Source organism: Chinchilla lanigera, unplaced genomic scaffold (genome assembly GCF_000276665.1).
Source record: "Chinchilla lanigera isolate Chin_1 unplaced genomic scaffold, ChiLan1.0 scaffold00132, whole genome shotgun sequence".
NCBI classification, from domain to species: Eukaryota; Metazoa; Chordata; class Mammalia; order Rodentia; family Chinchillidae; genus Chinchilla; species Chinchilla lanigera.
In genome coordinates, this window is record NW_004955533.1 from 1,472,858 (window position 1) to 1,491,704 (window position 18,847).

The window sequence follows — 18,847 nt, forward strand, 5'->3', positions numbered from 1 at the left end:
TGTTTATTTTAGGGGTGACTGCTCTTGCTGGCAGGCAAAGGAGGCAGTCGAGCCCAGACCCATGCTGGAGATAGGGTCGGTGGGGAGTTGCTTTTGGGACTTTCAAACCCACAGAAGTTCAGGCTGCACCTGATGTCTGGTCACGAGTTTGCGGCCTCAGTCATTGAGCATATAACACTCTGGGGCTCTCTAGCTGGCCTGCCCACAGCACCCTAACTGTGGACGTCTGCTATGATGGTTCCTCACCATGCTTGTCACTGTGGTAGTTTAACTGTGGGAACCCTGACATGAAGCCAACCCGCAGCTTCTCTGAACCCCAGGCTCAATTGGCCCCTCCCTAAAACGGTGCCTGACCAAGTGTACTTTCCAGGGGCACAGCAGTTGCTTGAACTGGAGCCCCTCACTGCCTGCTGTAGTGTACAACACTCCCTGCTCTGGTGCATTTCTCCCTGGAGGACTCTGGAGTTGCCGCTTTCATTGTGTCTATAGATTCGATCTTCCTTTCTCACACTGTGAGCCAGGAACCAGGGAGAAAAGTGCTGATTGTCCCTCCCTTTTTCTGTATTGTGGTTTGCCTCTTCAGTTTCTCTGTAGGCTCCAATTTCCCATTAGGTCCCTCCTGGTTTCCAGGGATCCACTGCTCTCCTTTCTTTCCCCAAGTTGTTATTTTCCAGTGTCGCATTTCAAATCTTGGAGAGCTCCGCCATCTTCTCAGAGGTCCTCACTGACCAGTTTTATAATTGTTCCCTTTGAATTGTTTGCTATTTTGTCATTGGAAACCATTGCTGTGGACATGTTGTCTTTTGGAGGAACTATATCACCTTGTTAATTGTTTCTTACATTTCTGCATTGAGATCTGTGCATCTGTTGGCATGCGTATGTCTGCCACTCTTAGGGCAGGGCCTTGGGGAGTCATCTTCTCTTGATGCTGTGCCCTAGACTACTGATTTGTTGAGAGGTGTTTTAACTAATTCTGTCTGGACTTAGCAGTGTAATTGCCCTGTGACTTCTCTGCCTGTGATTAGGACTTGATAAAGTGTGTGCTGTGTGACTTGCAGGGTGGGGGTCCCTCTGCTAATCATGCAAGTGTGTTATAGACAGTAAAGTATGTGGAGTGCTGTCCTTGTGATTACACCTTCAGTCTTGTCATCAGTGTATTATCTGCAAAGGTACTGGAGTTATGTATCCTGAAGCCCTTATAGCTGCAGTGTCCACAACAATGTATTGTTTCTCTCTGCTCTTGCTGTGGGGATGTGTGCGGAGCAGGACCACTCCAGGCTGTCCTCAGTAGTGCCTGGTGGCTGTGTGGTTGGTGGATTTTTATCTTTTTGTTCCTTAGGTTGACGTACCCTCTAAAGTTGGAGCTAGACTAGGTTGTGGCTAGAGTAAGATGCATTTGTTCCCAAGGGGATTGTAGGCAAAGGTTTGCAGCAGTCCACCCACTGACTGTGCTAGGCGTGGTCCCTGGGACTGCTCAGGGGAAGGAGATGAACAGCATGAACAGCCACAGCAAAAGGTAAAACGGTGATAAAACACAGAAACAATCCTTCAAGAACTACCATAATCATAGCACTAACGAAGGAAGGAAAGAGGTCAAAGTGTTAGACTGTTAAAATTAGTAAATCAGTTAAAATTAGTAAAATTGATCATGAAATTAGTAAAATTGAACTAAATAAATAGTGAGACTGTCTCAAAAAAAAAAGAAAACAAGGTAAAATAATTGCTGAGAAAAGAGGAAAAGGAAGGTGAGGAATGGAGGTTGGTGTTCTATCGAATTATAGTATAGGAAAAAAGACTTAAGAAGAAAAAGAATGAAAAATATAGAAAAGTAGAAATAGTAAACAATAGATTGATGATAAATCAGTTAGGGAATATAGGGACGGTCCTGTCAGAAATACCACAATTTTATGTCAGTGAGCTACAAAGGATCCAAATAATGTAGAATAAGCCTAAAAAGTTACGAAGTAATAAAAGCAAAATGGATCATGATAACAGTAAAAAGAAGATCGTAGAAAAAAGAGAGAAAAGGTCCTTTTAAAGTATGATACAAAAAATGTGAAGGAAGTTTTGTTTTATTTTGTTTTTTGAGACAGGGTATGACTGTGCAGTTCAGGCTGGCCTTGAAATCAATTATGTAGTGCAGGCTGGCCTCAGACTCACAGTGATCCTCCTGCCTCAGCCTCTTGAGTGCTTGGATCACAGTCATGTGCCACTGTGCCTGGTGGAAGTTTTAAGAATATAATGAAGTAAAAAATAGAGTAGGTAACTAAAAAGCAAGAACGAGAGGGGGAGAAACCAGTCAGAGGCTTCTTCGTGGCTGAAGGGCTGGGGTAGAGGCCTCTTCCTGGCCTGTGTTCTTTGCCCCAGATGCTCTGTGTGCCCAGGAAGGTGGCAATGTCCACCTGCAACTCACTGATAGTGCTGGTTCCCGTGTGCGTGCAGGCCAGCTGCACACTCAGTGCGTTGGCCTCAGCCTGTGCCAGGTAGAGGTGGTGAGTGTCCAGGTGGGAGCCTCTCCACCTGCCGACTTCTGCCTTAGATGGACCATTCAGTCAGAGCCTTCCCATGTGCCCACGTGGCAGGGTGTGGCAGACATCCAAGTTGTCTCGGTAAAGCCTCAGTGTTACGTGTGCCATGCCAGGGAAGTCGTGTATCCAGGAGTGGGGTGGAGATTGAAGCACTGCTTGTACCCAGGATGCTTCAGCGTGTAGGGGGGAGCAGGCAGGCCTACAGAGACAAGCTGGTGACTTGCCACTCTTCTCCACAGCCTGTGTCAGAGTCCTTGCCCAGCCAGCACTGATCTGTGCAGTGCCAGTGTGGTGGGGAGCCGCAGGGAGCCCGGGTTTGAACTGTCCCAAGCCTTTTGCTTCCCAGAGCAGTTCATCCCCAGCAGCGGGAACCCCCTTGTGAGGACCCTCAGCCATTGCAGTCTGAGAGACTGCTTGGCACTGTGTGGACTTCCTTCCCTGGAGCTGGCTTGCCTTGCAGGGCGAGTGGCTCCCGGGCCAAACTCCTGAACGGATCCCCAGTGTGTGTGAGGTGCGGCTCTCTGCTGAGGTGGACTGTGGGGTGCACCTGACAGCGCCCCCTGCCTTCGCCGCAGCTTGCAGAGTCGGGCTCCGACCTGTGTCTGGGGGCCACTGCAAGTCGCTCACCACTTTTTCTGTGTTGCCTCTGATTCTCTGTGCTGTGTAGATTTCCCAACACCTCTTTCAGAGATCCCCCCCGCTGAATAGGATCCCTCTTTGTCAGCCTGAACCTCCTCATTCACAGTCATTCCCTCTTCCTGGGTGCACTCCTAACATGGACTCCAGCCACTTAAGGTGGTGTCTTCAGGCTTTGCCACTGCGTACAGCTTTTGTAATTGCTGTGTGGGAAGAGCATTCTGAACGTATCTAAGTGACTTTTCTCATCCGTTCACCTATGAGTGGGTTCATGGTTCCCTAGTGCATGCAACAGGCTGTACTTAACTCTCCACTGCTTACTTTGATGCTTGAAAGCATCAAAGAAACAAAACCCCAACTCATGTGAGACATGTACTACAAAACAAATTTGTGTAGTATATGAGATGAGAAGGTGACACATGGATGCACAGATGATGCTGACTAGCATCAGTACTGAAGTGTTAAAGGCCTTTGGCTAGCTTGATTTCCTTTTGCTCCGTCTCTGGCAGTGAGTACTCCTTTCCTTTGGCACTCAGGGTGATCTCTGCTTCTGTTCTCTCTGTGCCTCAAGCCTAGAATTAGCCATTTTCCTAAGGAGGACTGGTGTCTTTAAAGGAGAAAGTTAGAGGACAAACCCCAGGTGATAATGTCTCATTGCTGTTGGGGTCCCTGTGCCCTAGACTTCATTGCTTAGAATCAGGGAATGTGTATGTATGTTCTTTGTGTAGTTATTCATCTTGTAGACACCAGATTTGCTGTTCACCAGGATCATCATACTTTTTTCACACTGGAACCTACTATAAAAGTATTATAAGGTTGAGTCACTGCTGATTAGGGTAGAGAAGAGATTCGTGTCCTCTGGAGCCGCCCACTGATGAGTCTCATCAGGTCCTTAGCCTCCCCAGAGTGCCTTGCAGCCAGCAAGCACAGCTCTGTAATGCTTGAGTCCCTGTAATCACGAGCAGTGTGCTTACTTACTCAGTAGCTCAGGCCTAAAGCCATTGAGTAGGCACCCACCACGAACAAATCGAGGGGGTTCTCTCTGCAGAGGTGAGCACAGCCGAAGGAGTTACTGAGTTTGAGAGTGAGGGTATCCCCACACCCGCTGTAGCCCAGTGGGGTCAGCTCAGCGCTGTGTGGCTGTAGTACAGGGGAGAGGAGAAAGGGAACAGTGATGGGGCCCTGGTTACGCATAGAAGCGGCTAACCGTCGTGTGAGGGAGAACGGGGTAGTAGGATCCAGGTGTGCCAAGAAGGAAAGGAGTCATCAGTGTGGCAAGGGAAACCTGGGATGACGCCTATGCTCTGACCTGAGACTGGGGGTGCTACTGTGAATAGGACCTCTATAGACATAGAAATAAACGTAAAGAGTAAATATGTATAAAGAATTACATGTATGTTAAACACTGGAGTTGGTTCTTTGAGGACTGACTTTCCGTCCGGTTCAATATGCAAGAACAAGTTGGGTTGTTGGGGATATTACACTGATGTTACTTCTTATAGAGAATTACTGAAGTCTTGTGCCTTTCCTGGCCATCCAGAGAAAACATATTGGCTGGCTAGGGCTGTGCGATCCCAGAAGATGTACTGTGCTCTTCTGGTGTGTGGTAAGTTGTGTTCGCAGCCAGACCACGCGTGAAGCTGGTATTGAGGGAGGTGATTGCCAGCACTGAGTAGAAGGGCAGTGAACGGCGACACTGACAGGAAGACACTGGCACTTGTGGGCTCACTGGTCCTGTATCCAGTTTTCGTTCTTTCTTTTTTTTTGCATTTCCTCCATTTAGGTGAGGTTTATACGTGGGGTGACAATGATGAGGGACAGCTAGGAGATGGAACAACAAATGCCATCCAGAGGCCTCGCTTGGTAGCCACTCTGCAGGGTAAGAAAGTCAACCGTGTGGCCTGTGGTTCTGCACATACCCTTGCCTGGTCGACCAGCAAGCCTGCCAGTGCTGGCAAGCTCCCTGCACAGGTGAGTCCTGGTGGAGTGGATGGTGAGGAAGGAGTGCTTGGTGACAGAGTTAGGCCCTGCGTATTGCATGCACGTGCAGCCACACATGCTTACTTTTATATGTTCAGGCTCATAGCATAAACGTGCCTTTAACACTTCAGTACTGATGCTGGCATCATATGTGTGTCAGCATCATATGTGTGTCCATGTGTCACTTTCTCATCTCATAAACTACAGAAATTTATTTTGTAGTACGTGTCTCATATGAGTTGGGTTTTTTGTTTCTTTGTTTAACTCAGGCCTTTGTACCGAGCTGCATCCCGTGCCCTTTTTTATTGTGAGACAGGATCACACATGTCACTGAATTGCCCAGGGTGGGGCTCAAACTTGTGATCCTGTTGCCTCAGCCTCTCACACTGTTGGGATTACTCGTATGCCACATGCCTGGCTTACATGTTTCTTAGTAAATATATTTCTGTTAACTATTACTTCTGTTGTTCATCTTGTTTTATATTACGTGGCTCATTCAAACTCTCCAGAGTGTTATTCAAAACAAGCTTTGCAAACCAAACACAGAAATTTTAGTGCTTCTGTTCTGGGGGAGAGGTTTTTTTTTGTTTTTTTTTTTTTTCTTCCTGTAGAATCTGTTTAAAAACTGTGGCTTTTCTGGGTACTTGATAGCTCAGTTGACAGAGCATAGTTTAAATGTTTCAGGTTCCCATGGAGTATAATCATTTGCAAGAAATCCCTATAATTGCCCTGAGGAACCGGCTGCTGCTGCTACATCACATCTCAGAGCTCTTCTGCCCCTGTATTCCCATGTTTGACCTGGAGGGCTCTCTCGACGAAACTGGACTTGGACCTTCTGTTGGGTTTGACACTCTTCGGGGGATTCTGATTTCCCAGGGAAAGGTATTTTTGTAGAAATCTTTACATAAGCGATCCTGAGATGTAGACTAATCCATCTCTCTTAGCAAGTATTCATTGCCTGTTGACTGTGCTAGCCTGAGTACTTAGACTATATATATGAAAAATCAGACGGCCATGTCTTCCTTTTTGGAGTTTATATTAAAAATGAATAGTATGGTGCTACATTCTTTCCTGGTAATCTTTTTGTCCCACCACCCCAAAAGGATGGATGGAGGCTTTGCTCATCACTAGCTCTCTGCCTGCCCTCCAGGCTTCATGGCAAGTCCCACACTGACTCCGGTGATTGCTTCTCCAGGGCTGCCCAGCAGAGGGTACCAAGAGTTACAGATGGCTTAGACAGAAACCCTGCCAGGGTGTATGAGGTGGAATCCTTGCCCAGCAACAATTATAACTGAGGGCAAGGGGAGAATTAGGATGAGAATCTGAAAGTCACAGGCAGGTCTTGACCCATTGACATTTGTAATAATTAGATCTTTCTAGAAATGGAATCCTGACGGAAGTCACAGGGTCCCCAATATTGGAAGTTGTCATGTATCTTGTCAAGGAACTTGATGAAATGATTCATAGCAGAGGGATCTTTGTGTAGGAGAAAAAGTGTAGAAGGTGCATTGAGGATCTCTCTAATCCTAAAGAGTCTGTGACTCTGATACATTTTTTGTCAAAGAATATGATCTGTTCTTAATGCTGTAGTGAAGTTTAAATGATGTGGAGTCCTGTCCAGACGGGTGTTTTTTTAGGATTGGCTTTATTTCCATTTGGCTAGAACAGTTTGTGTTGAACAAGACGGGTATAAGTGTCTTGGATGTGCGCCTGAGGGTGCCGTAGTGCTGAGGGTTCTGTTTGAGGATGAGAGCCTTTCTCTGTTGGTGGGAGCAGGAGGAAATGTGGACAGGAACCTTTCTCCTTGGGTGCCCCTGCGATCCTCTCCCTCCCGGTGGTGGAGTGCCTGCGCCTGAGTGCTGTCTACCTTTACTATGGGCACACAGTGTCGCAGTGTGTGGATGCAGCACGTTCTCTCTCTGGTCTGGCCAGACCCACGGACTCCTTGACCCATTGCTGCTTTGTGGCGTGGTTAGTGGACCTGTGATTTGGCGGGGAACCTGGCCTTGTAGCCCTGAGCCAGAGAGGTGCGCACAGGCCCCGGCCCTGTCTGTGCCTTGTCTAGCTCTCCCCGGGGCCATGCCTCGGCCCGTGCACAGCAGTGCTGGGCTGCTCCTCTGTGGCCTCACCACCTGGGAGACGGCCGTGAGCCTTCTCTTCTGCAGTCTGACTTTGAAGAACTGGAGAAGTTAAAACAGTGACACGATTTCTTTGTTGGTTGATGCTTTCTTGATCAGATTCTAAATTTTATCTGTTGGACACATTTTAGGAGGCAGCTTTCAGAAAAGTAGTGCAAGCAACTATGGTGCGAGATCGTCAGCATGGGCCTGTCGTGGAGTTGAACCGAATCCAGGTAATGTGTGAAGCTGCTCGCCCAGTGCGACCGTGTCTGAAGTGGTGCTTTGGTGGTGCGGAGGAAGAGAGTGCCCAAAGTCCCCCTCCTTGTGCCCGGACTTCACACAGCAAGCGCTGCCTTCCTCGGTGGCACTTCCTGTGCATGTGGTTCTGTGATGCTGAGGCTTCCTGATAGGAATGTAAATGCTCTTCTTTATGTCAGGAGAATGACTCCTTTCAGATAACCCAAAAGCATAAATGTAGAGAAGCAAAAAAGGGAAGAGCAGATATCAGCCCTGTTCCCACTGCATGCGGTAACTGCTCCCGTGCCATTTGTGTGTGTGGAGGGATGGACGTTTGTTACAAGCAGAGCTGGATTACTCTTTGGAACGTGCTTTATGTCCACTTCGTGCACCCCATCTCCTGTGCTGTACTCTCAGATTCTGTGAGGTCCCCTGTGTTTCACAGCTGTCTGCTGCTCTCTTGCTGAGGGCTGTGCCGAGCTTCCTCTGGGGGAGCCTTCCAGTGGGGCTAGAAGACTGCCCCCTTTCTCTGATACAGGTAGGGCTGTACCGGGCATCTCCAGTCACCACTTTAAGTTCAGACAAGTGAGTGGCCACAGCCTTCGGTGCATAGTCAGTTACAGACTGTGACAGTTCACATGCCTGCGGGGCTCCCACTCTCCCTTGCTCTCGGGTTTGCATAGGCCAGAATCACCAGGGCTGTCTCAGAAGCAAGGAGAAGTAGGGCACTTCTGAATCTGTACTGCTGCCATGTATATGGAGACCTACAGTGTAAAAAATACGTTAAAAATAAAGAGGAATCCCAGTGACTGATGGTGATAGTGGGTGGCATTTGACATTTAATGCACAAATGAAACTGGCTTTGGATCGGAAACAGAGCCACGAAGAACAAATCCTTTGTTTCTGAATCTTTTTATTAACACATGATTTTTACCCTGATGTTGCTTCCATGACTAGAAATTTTTTTCAGAGTTACACTGGAGGGCATTTTGAATTAAGACATCAAACTCTTGTCCTTTGTTGGATAGCGCATGTGACCACATTGGTAGAACTGGTCTCTCCACTAACGTCAGAGTAATAGATTATCAGAGTCAGCCAGTTCCACAGATAAATGGGTGGTTTAATTATGTTCATAAAAAAGCTTTTATTTCCCCACCTTGGATGATCATTTGTAAACTTTAGAAGTTAAGGAAAGCCAGTGAGTAACGCATCATCTAGTGTGAACACTGGAGCATTCCTGGGCCAGTGCTGGCCTCAGCAGACACACGCTCCTCAGGCGGGGCCTGGGCACGCACTTGGGCTCCAAGGCTGGAAGGCATCATGAAGCCTCGACTGTCTCTCCAGGCTGGGCACGTGCTTCTGTGTTTCTCTCGTCTTGTTTTCATGAGTCCTCCTTTCCTTCTTGTCTTCACATCCCCAGCCTTGTGTTACAACAATGTGCACTGCATGTTTGGAAGAGCACGCTGGATAAATGGCAGATTCCGCCGGGCTTTGCAGAGGCAGGCGGTGTGGATGTGGACTGACCGCGAGGGCTGCTGTAGCTCAGGGCACCACAGCCAGGCAGCCGCAGCTCAGGGTGGTGGCCTCTCCTGAAACCAGGGGGTCTCCAAATGTAGAAATAGAAGCACCTTTGACTAAAAGAAGAGCATGAGGGAAGCTTGCAGTGAGTCCAAGGTGAACACAGGCTACTGGCGCTGAGCTGGAGCAGCAGCGTGGCGTCTCCACTGGTTGAGCAGAGCAGGCTTTTCTCCTAGTGTGGAAGCCGTGTGTCCCGTGGCTGTTGTTCTGGGAGAAACCAAGGTTAGGTGCCCTCTGCGAGTTGGTTCCGCCAACAGGGGAGAAGCACAGTGGTTGAGCAGGAAGCTGTGACACCTGGACACACTCCTTTCGCTTTCTGTAGCTCAGTCTCCTGGGAGTGATGCGTGGCTTAAAGAGCAGGTAGCGATGAAGAGGAGACAGCTCAGGGTGTGCTTCAGAGGAAAGTTCTTTTTCTAGGAAACTATTTTTTTTTAACATAGGGCCTTGAACCCACAGCCTTGTACATGTTGGCAAGCCCCTTACCAACAGATATGTCCCTGGCCCTTTTTAAATTGGTATTTGGAGACAGGGTCTCACTGAATAGCCTGGGCTGGCCTTGAATTTGAAATCCTCCTGCCCTCAGCCTCCTAAGAGCTAGAATTCGTCTGAGTTTTTGTCATTCTTATATTTTTAGTCTTGACTGTGATCCTTATGCTGTAAGGAGAATTTAGACTGTTTAAACTCAACCTAGAACTCACTTAAAATAAGTTTAAGGTGGTGAGGGCTTCACAGGAAAAGTCAATATAAAAATACTATTTTTTCTTCAGCTTTTCGTGTGTCATCCTCTTAGACTAAGCTTCCCAGGTGGTTCTGAAGCACAGCCAGGGCTGAGCACTGTAGGAAGAGCCGAGTCCACACTGGCTCAGTCCAAGTCTTAGGGGGAGAGCTGTGAACACAGAAGGTGGACGTGCGTGTGGGAGAGCTGCCACGGCCCAGAGCTGGCACAGCTGACGAGTAAGAGAGGACGACTGTCCTGGCTGAGAGCATATTCTGTCTGAATCTGAGCACTGAGCCCACCCCAGCCCACAGGAAGAGGCTGCTTCTGGAGCTCCGTGGGGGCTGTGGCCGGGAGGTGGGGGTCGCTGGTGGAGGCGCGGGCCTCCCTTGCCCTGTGTGTACAGTGTGGTCCCTGGGGTCACTGTTGGGAGGCGTGTGTAGACACCACCAGTCCTGGGTGTGCTGTGCTGAGTGAGGCGAGGGGCCGTGGTCACTGGTGTCTGGGCAGCACCCACGTCGGGCCTCTGCACACGGCCTCCCCACACACTTGCTGGCGCCTGAGTAAGATGTGAAGGATACCTCAGGTCCTTCGAGGCTCGTGGCATGGGAGAGGGAGGAGAGTCAGCTGTGGAGCCGGACGAAGGCTCGGAGGGAATGAGGCGCTGGGTTAGATGGCTGAGTCCTCTGTCTCCACTGGTGCTCACAGAGATGTGTCCGCATGAGGGGTGTGTACCATTGCCTGTGGCTCTGCTTACGCTGCTCTACATGTGGGAATCATTCGCATCCTACAGACGCAGAGAGTGCGGGGGCACCTGGCAGCCAGTGGGGGTGAGCGCGCGGCTTGAGGAGCTGGCGTCCTTCTCCGCAGGTGCGTCCCCCTGTGGGCTCGCGCTGCAGCAGCCACTTGTTCTCTTCCCTCCTGTCCAGGTCAAGCGCTCAAGAAGTAAAGGCGGGTTGGCCGGCCCTGACGGCACGAAGTCCGTCTTTGGGCAGATGTGCGCCAAAATGAGCTCCTTTAGTCCTGACAGCCTCCTCCTCCCTCACCGCGTCTGGAAGGTCAAGTTTGTGGGTGAGAACCTGTCGTATTTGGGAGAGCCTGCAGCTGCCAGGAAGGCAGACCCCAGGCAGAGGGCACATGAGCAGCGGGGCAGGCGCTGGCCTTGGTGGTGGCCTACACACACTGTGTCCTCCCTCCAGGCGAGTCTGTGGATGACTGTGGAGGTGGCTACAGCGAGTCCATAGCAGAGATCTGTGAGGAGCTACAGAACGGACTCACCCCTCTTCTCATCGTGACCCCCAATGGGAGGGACGAGTCCGGGGCCAACCGTGACTGCTACCTCTTCAACCCGGCCGCCAAGGCGCTCGTGCACAGCAGCATGTTCCGCTTTCTGGGTGGGCCTTCTTGCTGTCTGCTCTCTGAATGTTTTCTCATAATCGCCTTGTGACTCCCTGATATTGTGGAAGTGAGGAGGTGGTGTTGAGCCTGCCTCACTTTAGGGCTTTGTAACGGTGAGCCTTCAGGAGCGTGGCACTCACACGCAGCTGCGAGGATGCACAGGCCTGGCAGGACTTCCAGTCACACTGGAGGCTTCTTCTGGCACTCAGAAGATCAGAAATACTGTATCTGTGCATTCTAAATGTATCTGAAGCTCAGAATCGGGTGAGCCCCGGGTGGTCTTGGCAATGGGCTGGTTCCCTGGTCTCTCTGTTCTGTGTGAGTCTGTTTAGAGGACTCCTGTCTCTGGTGGCCCATGGTTTCTCCCCGGCAGAGCACCCACCTTCTTGGAGAAGCTCCAGCTCTCCTTGGCCTTCAGAGGAATGAGAATCACTTTATTGTACTTAATCTTACATGTGGAAGGACCATGAGGAATTAGTGGGAAGCAAAGTAAATTATGAATTTAGAAGAGGGCACCGTGTTTTAGGGGTGGACTTAGGCCGCTGAGTTGGGGTGATGTTGGTTTAAAAGGCACGGGGGCCTCAATGCAGAGCAGGTGCTCCGTGGCCTGTTCGAGTGAACGAGAAGCCCACTGCCATCCACGGCAAGTATCTTCTGTCTCTTACGTTTTCATGATCAGGAGTGTTGCTGGGCATCGCCATCCGAACCGGGAGCCCTCTGAGCCTCAACCTTGCTGAACCGGTGTGGAAGCAGCTGGCTGGGATGAGCCTCACCATCGCAGACCTCAGCGAGGTGACAGCCTGGGCGGTGGGGGAACTGCAGTCTTGCTAGGGGCAAGTCTTCTGGGTGTCCAGCGGACTCACAGCCAGCCACTTTCCAGTTACAGAGAACGTCCAGAAGGCGGTAGACACCTGTGTGGCGCTCTGTGGCTGGCGTGGCTCATCAGCCGAGGAGGGTCACTCAGCTTCCTGTGCAGAGCTCAGCCTGTGCTGACCACGCACACCTCAGGCTCACAGAGCAGGACCTGACGCGGCGGCCACAGCCAGGCCCTCCGTGTGGCTGTCGTGCTGCTCATGAATGGCTTCAGGAGGGTTGTCATCAGGCAGTTGCTGTTATTACTATTATCTTTATTTTTTTAATAAAAGAAGACAATGTATTTGAAGATGGGGAAGGAGAAACAGATGACAGGCAGCTTTGGGGACAAGTGGGAGAGTTCGAGTGAATTACGCTTAGTTTTAAGAGCTCTGTTGAACTGCGAGTTACTTCCTCATCTCCTTGAGAAGGGCGTTTTGTAGCTTGCTTTTGTTTCTCCTTGTGTGCCACACGCTTGCATCCTCCAGGCGTACCCGAGGCAGGCCAGTGCCCACCATGCTTGGCTGGGTTTGGGGCGGCCTGTGGTCTGCGATACAGGAAAACCTGCATTCAGCACACGAATTCTTTCTCCTTGAAGGTGGATAAAGATTTCATCCCTGGGCTCATGTACATCCGTGACAATGAAGCCACCTCAGAGGAGTTTGAGGCCATGAGCCTGCCCTTCACAGTGCCAAGTGCCAGCGGCCAGGACATCCAGCTGAGCTCTAAGTACACACACATCACCCTGGACAACCGCGCAGAGTATGTCCGGCTGGCAATAAACTATAGGTTTGTGGTCATCTCCTTGATTGCTTTGATTTACTAAATAGCAGACATTGCAGAAAATAGATGCTTGGATATCTCCATTCTATAAGAAGTGTCATATATAGCAAAAACGCTAACGGATTTGCCTTTACCTTCTGCTGATTGTGGTCACAAAATAAGCAGGAGTCAAAGTAAAGTTATTCTAGTTGAAGTATTCTGGCTGACAGTGGGAGACTGAAGCAAGCACGCTGTGTTAGCAGACTGCCCTGCGGGAGCGGGGTGTCCCTCTGCTTGCTTGTTCAGTGCTGTAAGGACGGGGTGAGTGTGTGTCAGCGCATGCCTTCACTGTGCCCCTCAGGTGGGACGTGGCCAGTTGATGCTGCTGCTCCTGCTGCTCAGTGGTGCTGTCGGAGGCTTGCAAGGTGGCTTGTCCAGGGCCTGCATTCCTGGTGGCTTCACTGGCTGGGCTGTGGTTGGGGGTGGTCCTGGCAGGTGTTCTGTCTGCCTCGGAGCCTCGTTTTAGTCACAAGTGCCAGGAACAGTGTCTGCCCTGAGGGTGCACAGGGCCTGGGGCCGGGCCTGGGGCCATAGGTGGGCTTCTCACCCTCCTTGATCCTGCAGAGTCGCATTCTGACTCCTTGCTGGGTTCCCTGCAGATGTTGAGAATGGTGTCTGGGAGTGTGTGCAGCAGTCCTCGGTCACTGAAGTTACATTGTGTGCCATAATCTAGATGAACTCAGAGTCATGAGGAGCTCACTTGTGCCAGGGCTACAAGTGCGCACCTTTGTTACCTGAAGGCACTGCTCTCAGCTTGTTCCCAGCGGTGATGCAGGAGGCAGCGGTGTGGCAGGGTAGGCATGGTGTTAGCAGAGCAGTCAGCGCCACTAAAGATAGAAGGGTAACGCAAGCTTTTTCTTTCAGGCTCCACGAATTTGATGAGCAGGTGGCTGCTGTTCGGGAGGGGATGGCCCGCGTGGTGCCAGTCCCCCTTCTTTCTTTGTTCACTGGATACGAACTGGAGACGATGGTATGCTATCTTCTGTAAAGCTGCCCGTCAAATGCCTTTCGTATAGTGGCACATTTATCAGGATCACTAGTTAATTTCTTAGTGAAATCCTTGCATTTCAAGGTGTAAGGTGTCCATGGTGTTAAATGAAGTCACAGTAAGTGTGTGTCCTTTCCTGCTCAGGGTACATGAGCTTCTAGTTCAGGACTGTGTTTGTGTCCACCCGGGGCCTTCCCTGGGGCCTTCTCTCAACTGCGAACAGCCCTTCATAGAGAAAAACAGGGTCAACTCTTAGAAAATAACAAGTGCCAGAGGCGCCAGCCAGTCCTGATGGGAGTGTCTTTCTGCAGGTGTGTGGCAGCCCAGACATCCCCCTGCATCTCTTAAAGTCGGTGGCTACGTACAAAGGGGTGGAGCCTTCCGCGTCCCTGATCCAGTGGTTCTGGGAGGTGATGGAGTCTTTCTCCAACACAGAGCGTTCCCTCTTCCTTCGCTTTGTGTGGGGCCGGACTCGGTTGCCCCGGACCATCGCTGACTTCCGGGGCAGAGACTTCGTCATCCAGGTGGGCTCTTCCCTGGGCCTATGGGGGCATGGGCTGACAGCAACTGAGGTAGTGTGCCCCTTGCACATGACCGTGCAGTAGATTGAAAGCAAGTCTCTTGTTTCTTTATGGAAATGAAAGTGGAAAACATCCAACTTCTCTGACTTGAAGGCTCAGATTTCATCATAGATCTTGGATTTTGATCTTTCACCAGAGCACAGAGTTAGGGTCTCACTGTATAGTTCAGGCTGTTCTTGAACTCCCCTTGTAGCCTGGGCAGGCCTTGCACTTGTGGTAATCCTCCTGCTTCAGCCTTCCAAGTGCTGGGATTACAGGTGTGTGCCACCACGTCCAGCCATACTGCTGTTATGTCAGCATATTCTAGGATTTGAATGCACACATTATATCGAGCGTTGGTTTGATGCTCTGGTTGCATCAGCTTAATCACTAAGTATGTTACTAACAGAAAAATGAGGCTGCTCATCAAGTTGAAAACAAGTTTCTACATTGGGTCCTACTCAGTGGTCCGGTGGTCAGAAACAAGTCCAGTTTACCTTGCAGCCACTGAGAAGGAAAGGATTAACACTGCCCTCTCTGCCTGAGGCCCTGGCAGCAGTATAGAGTGGGAGGCTGGACCAAGCAGAGGACCCACTTTCCTGGTACCCTTACACATGTTCGCCGGCACAGGCTGGCTGCACCCCTGGCCAGGAGTGGTCTTTCAGGAGCATCTCTGAGAGCACATGTAGTTTTCTGCTCAAACAGTAGTAGTTGCTCGATTTTACCCATAATTCTTGCTGCCTCCTCATACCTTACTCTGGAGTGCCCAAACATGGGCAGGTGGGCTCCTGGGAGCTTTGTCATGGGCTCAGGTTCCAGCTGAGTCCCACTCCAGGCCAGAGCCAGCCGGCCGGGCGGGACTCCTCCTGTGCTGGGGGGGCGCTGGTGCTGCCCTCCCGCTGGACCCCTTCATAGGACTGACTAGAAAATAATGTCAGCAATTGCTGTTTTTCACAACAGGTAAGTCCTAGGAATCAGTTACTCTTTTTTATTTCTAAAATTGGCTAGAATCTGTGTTCTGATGTTTTGTTATTCATAGCCAAAAATAAGATTTTTCTGAAAAGCAAGTCTGATGAACACAGTGAAATAGATTTGCAGTTTTACCTGTTCTTGTACGTAGTCTCTGATGATCTCATGTTTCTGGCAATAGGTGTTAGATAAATACAACCCTCCTGACCACTTCCTTCCTGAGTCCTACACCTGCTTCTTCCTGCTGAAGCTGCCCAGGTACTCCTGCAGGCAGGTGCTGGAGGAGAAGCTGAAGTATGCCATCCACTTCTGCAAATCCATAGACACGGATGACTATGCCCGCATCGCCCTCACGGGAGAGCCGGCTGCCGACGACAGCAGCGACGACTCGGACAATGAGGACGTGGACTCGTTTGCTTCCGATTCCACGCAAGATTATTTAACAGGGCACTGAGGCGGAGCGAGCCATCCTGAAGCCACACGACGCTGTTCAGGTGAGAAGTGGCTGCTGGATCCGTTGAGAAGCACGCGTCCTCGGCAGGGAGGAAGGAGGATCCTGACCGCTGCGATCAGAGTGATGGAGTAACAGTGGGAATCAGCCTGTGCACGTGGAACATCATGTGGGCTCTTGATGTTCCTTTTGAGACTTTGAAGGGTCTTTTCACCCCATAATGCTGCATTACATGTAAGACTGTGTTTACTAAAGTGTGTAAATGTTTATATAAATACTGAATTGCAGTGTCCCCAAAACAAATAAAGCCTTTTCACTGTGGGTGCAATAGATTCTCTTTTCCTTCCTTTCAGGTGTCGTGCATCATCTTGTTGTATATTGAAAATGCTGTGTAACAGTTAAATCATATATACATATTTCAACTGATTTTACTCTGAACTTGTTTATTAAAAGCTTTTTAGACATTAAATGCCCAGTATTATTTGAATGCATCCAGATATTATTTAAACCAGAACTAAAAAGGCTGTTTTATTGCCCCTTCTTCACAGGTGTACCTTCTATCACGGAAAGCATATTATATATAATGTTTGTGCCATGTATATGCTGAAATTTTAATTCCTTATAAATAAAACATCTGCCACAAAAGTGCAGGCTGAGCTTTCTTACCCAGTTACAGAGCACTGCTATATGGACTAGAACCAGAAAGTAAACCCTGGTCTTTGATACCTCAGGAGTTAAGCCAGTCTAGTCTTAACAAACTCAGTGGCAAAGAAGTGATCCTCAGAACGATGGGCGTTCCAAGAGGAATAGTCGTCGGGACCCAAGAGGCTCAGGGACCTCTTCTCTGACTTCTTAGCCCATGGTTCATTCACGCAGACCTTTTTTGTTGTTTCAGAAATGGTCTCATTATGTAGTTCAGGCTGGCCTTGAACTCATAGCAACCCTCTGCCTCAGCCTCCTGAGTGCTGGGATTACAGGTGTGTGCCACCACGCTTGGGTATCATACATCCCTGTTGGCCTGGGTCACAGATGTCCTTGGCCAGTATGATTTGTGCTGCTGCTTTGTTTTAATTTTGTTGAGACAGGGTTTCACTGTGCAGTTCAGGCTGGCCTTGACCTCACTGTGTAGCCCATGCTGACCTCGAACTCAAAAGTAATCCTGCCTCAGCCTCCCAAGTACTGGGATTACAGGTGTGCACCACCACACCTGGTGGATTTGAGCTTCCTGTGTGGCAAACTCCTACAGAGGGAAGAACAGGAAATGCTCTGTAAAAGCTAGCTGGCAGGCCTCATGCACTGGAGCTTGAGGTGAATGGTACCTGACTGAGCATTTGTGTTTTTCTTTGTGTGATGGGGATATTGTGTGTTGAATCCAGGGCCTTTGCACTGAGCTGCGTGACCTGTGCTGCCCTTTGACCCCAGCCATTTTTTATTTCAATTTTTATGTTGAGATAGGGTCTCCCTAAGTCTCCTTTGAATTGCCCAGACTGGCTTGAACTCACCATCCTCCTGCCTCACAGGTGTGTGCTACACACCCACTGAGAATTTGTGTTTCATGTTAGGAGACAGTTTCTTTATTCAAGGACATGAAGTTCAACACTGGTGTAGGAAATGAAAGAAGGAAATTATACTTGATCGAATTGGTTAATGCCGTGCTTACTCCTGTTTCCCCTGCGGCTCAACATTTCTGTGAGCTGAGTGGTATTATTTTATAATCACGAATTCTTTGTTATCAGTCAGCTTTTGGTGCATAACAAGTGTCCCCAGAGTCCATGATGTGTAGGGAACAGTGTTTCTCATGCACCTGGCTTGGCTGGTTGGTTCTGGACTTGGGGTACAGCAGGGCTCTGCTTCATAGGCCTCTCTTCCAGGCTCAGGCATGTCACAGTTGTGACAGCTGAGTGAAAGAAGGCTCCGAGCTTCACTGCCACCCCTACCCATGTTCCTTTTGGCCTGAGCTAGGCATGTGGCCGACTTCAGCATCAGGGGGCTGGCTAGTGTGTGTTTAGAACTGTGGTTCTTAAAGTCTTACCTGGGGTTTTCAAGTCCCTCCCTAGTATCTAAGAAGTCCCTCCTCCCCAACTACCTATGTATGAGGCTAGTTTTTTTTTTTTTTTTTTAAATCAGATTGTATTGGTACGTACAGATACACATACTGATCACATTCATGATAAGAGAATTTATACCCATACATGATATATCTTTATTCTTTTTCCCCCTGCCCTCCCTTCAGTCGCTCTTCCCCTCCTTATTTAAAAAAGCTGTTTCCATTCTTTTCCTTCCCCTCCTTCCCTTCTCTGTGTTTCCTCTTCCCATTTGAACAGTTTTTCCTTACTTCACAATATCTATTACATGTTTTGGTCTTTATATGCACTTTGGGTTTCTTACACCAGAGAAACAATGCAATGTTTACAAATGTGTTTGATACATTTCCCTTGAGTGTGGTCTCAAGATCCATACATTTAGCTAGAAATGTCCCAAGTTTATCATTCTTTACGGCTAATACTACATTGTATAAAAAACCCCCACATCTTCTTTATCCATTCATATGTTGATGGGAATTTGGGTTGTTGGCAAGATGCAGCTATTACAAACGGTACTGCTATAAACATGAGTATGCATATATTGCTGTGGTGTGGTGCTTTTAATTCATTCGGGCAGATAACAAGACAGGAAATAGCTGAGTTGAGTGGAGCTGCCAGTTTTAGTTTTTTGAGGAGTCAGCACACTCATTTCCATAGTGGTTGCACCAGTCTACAATCCCACCAACAATGGAGAAGGGTTCCTTTTTCCCCACAGCCCCTCCAGCTTTTGCTATTGGTTGATTTGTTGATAATAACCATTTTTTCTGGAGTGAGATGGAATCTTGATGTTTTAATTTGCATCCCTTGAATGACCAGTGATATTAAATTTCATATATTTATTTGCCATTTGTATTTCTTCATCTGAGAAGTGTGTATTCAGATGCCCATTTTTGGATTGGGTCTTTGGATTTGGGAGGGTCTGATTTTTT

The 18,847-nt window shown here is 49.1% G+C and overlaps 1 protein-coding gene across 6 annotated transcripts in view; it reads left to right on the forward strand.

Annotated features, from left to right (window-relative positions):
• The window catches only part of Herc2 (HECT and RLD domain containing E3 ubiquitin protein ligase 2), a 184,367-nt gene extending 168,183 nt beyond the window's left edge, over positions 1 to 16,184 (forward strand). For all 6 annotated transcript variants that reach the window (XM_013507678.1, XM_005410402.2, XM_013507680.1 and 3 more), the window contains 10 exons: positions 4,948 to 5,135; positions 5,829 to 6,026; positions 7,414 to 7,497; positions 10,724 to 10,865; positions 10,994 to 11,188; positions 11,872 to 11,984; positions 12,643 to 12,833; positions 13,731 to 13,836; positions 14,166 to 14,378; positions 15,565 to 16,184. In XM_013507678.1, the coding sequence (XP_013363132.1) occupies positions 4,948 to 5,135; positions 5,829 to 6,026; positions 7,414 to 7,497; positions 10,724 to 10,865; positions 10,994 to 11,188; positions 11,872 to 11,984; positions 12,643 to 12,833; positions 13,731 to 13,836; positions 14,166 to 14,378; positions 15,565 to 15,837 (1,703 nt within the window). In that variant the 3' untranslated portion in view covers positions 15,838 to 16,184. The remainder of the gene's footprint in view (positions 1 to 4,947; positions 5,136 to 5,828; positions 6,027 to 7,413; positions 7,498 to 10,723; positions 10,866 to 10,993; positions 11,189 to 11,871; positions 11,985 to 12,642; positions 12,834 to 13,730; positions 13,837 to 14,165; positions 14,379 to 15,564) is intronic.
• The last annotated feature ends 2,663 nt before the right edge of the window (positions 16,185 to 18,847 follow it).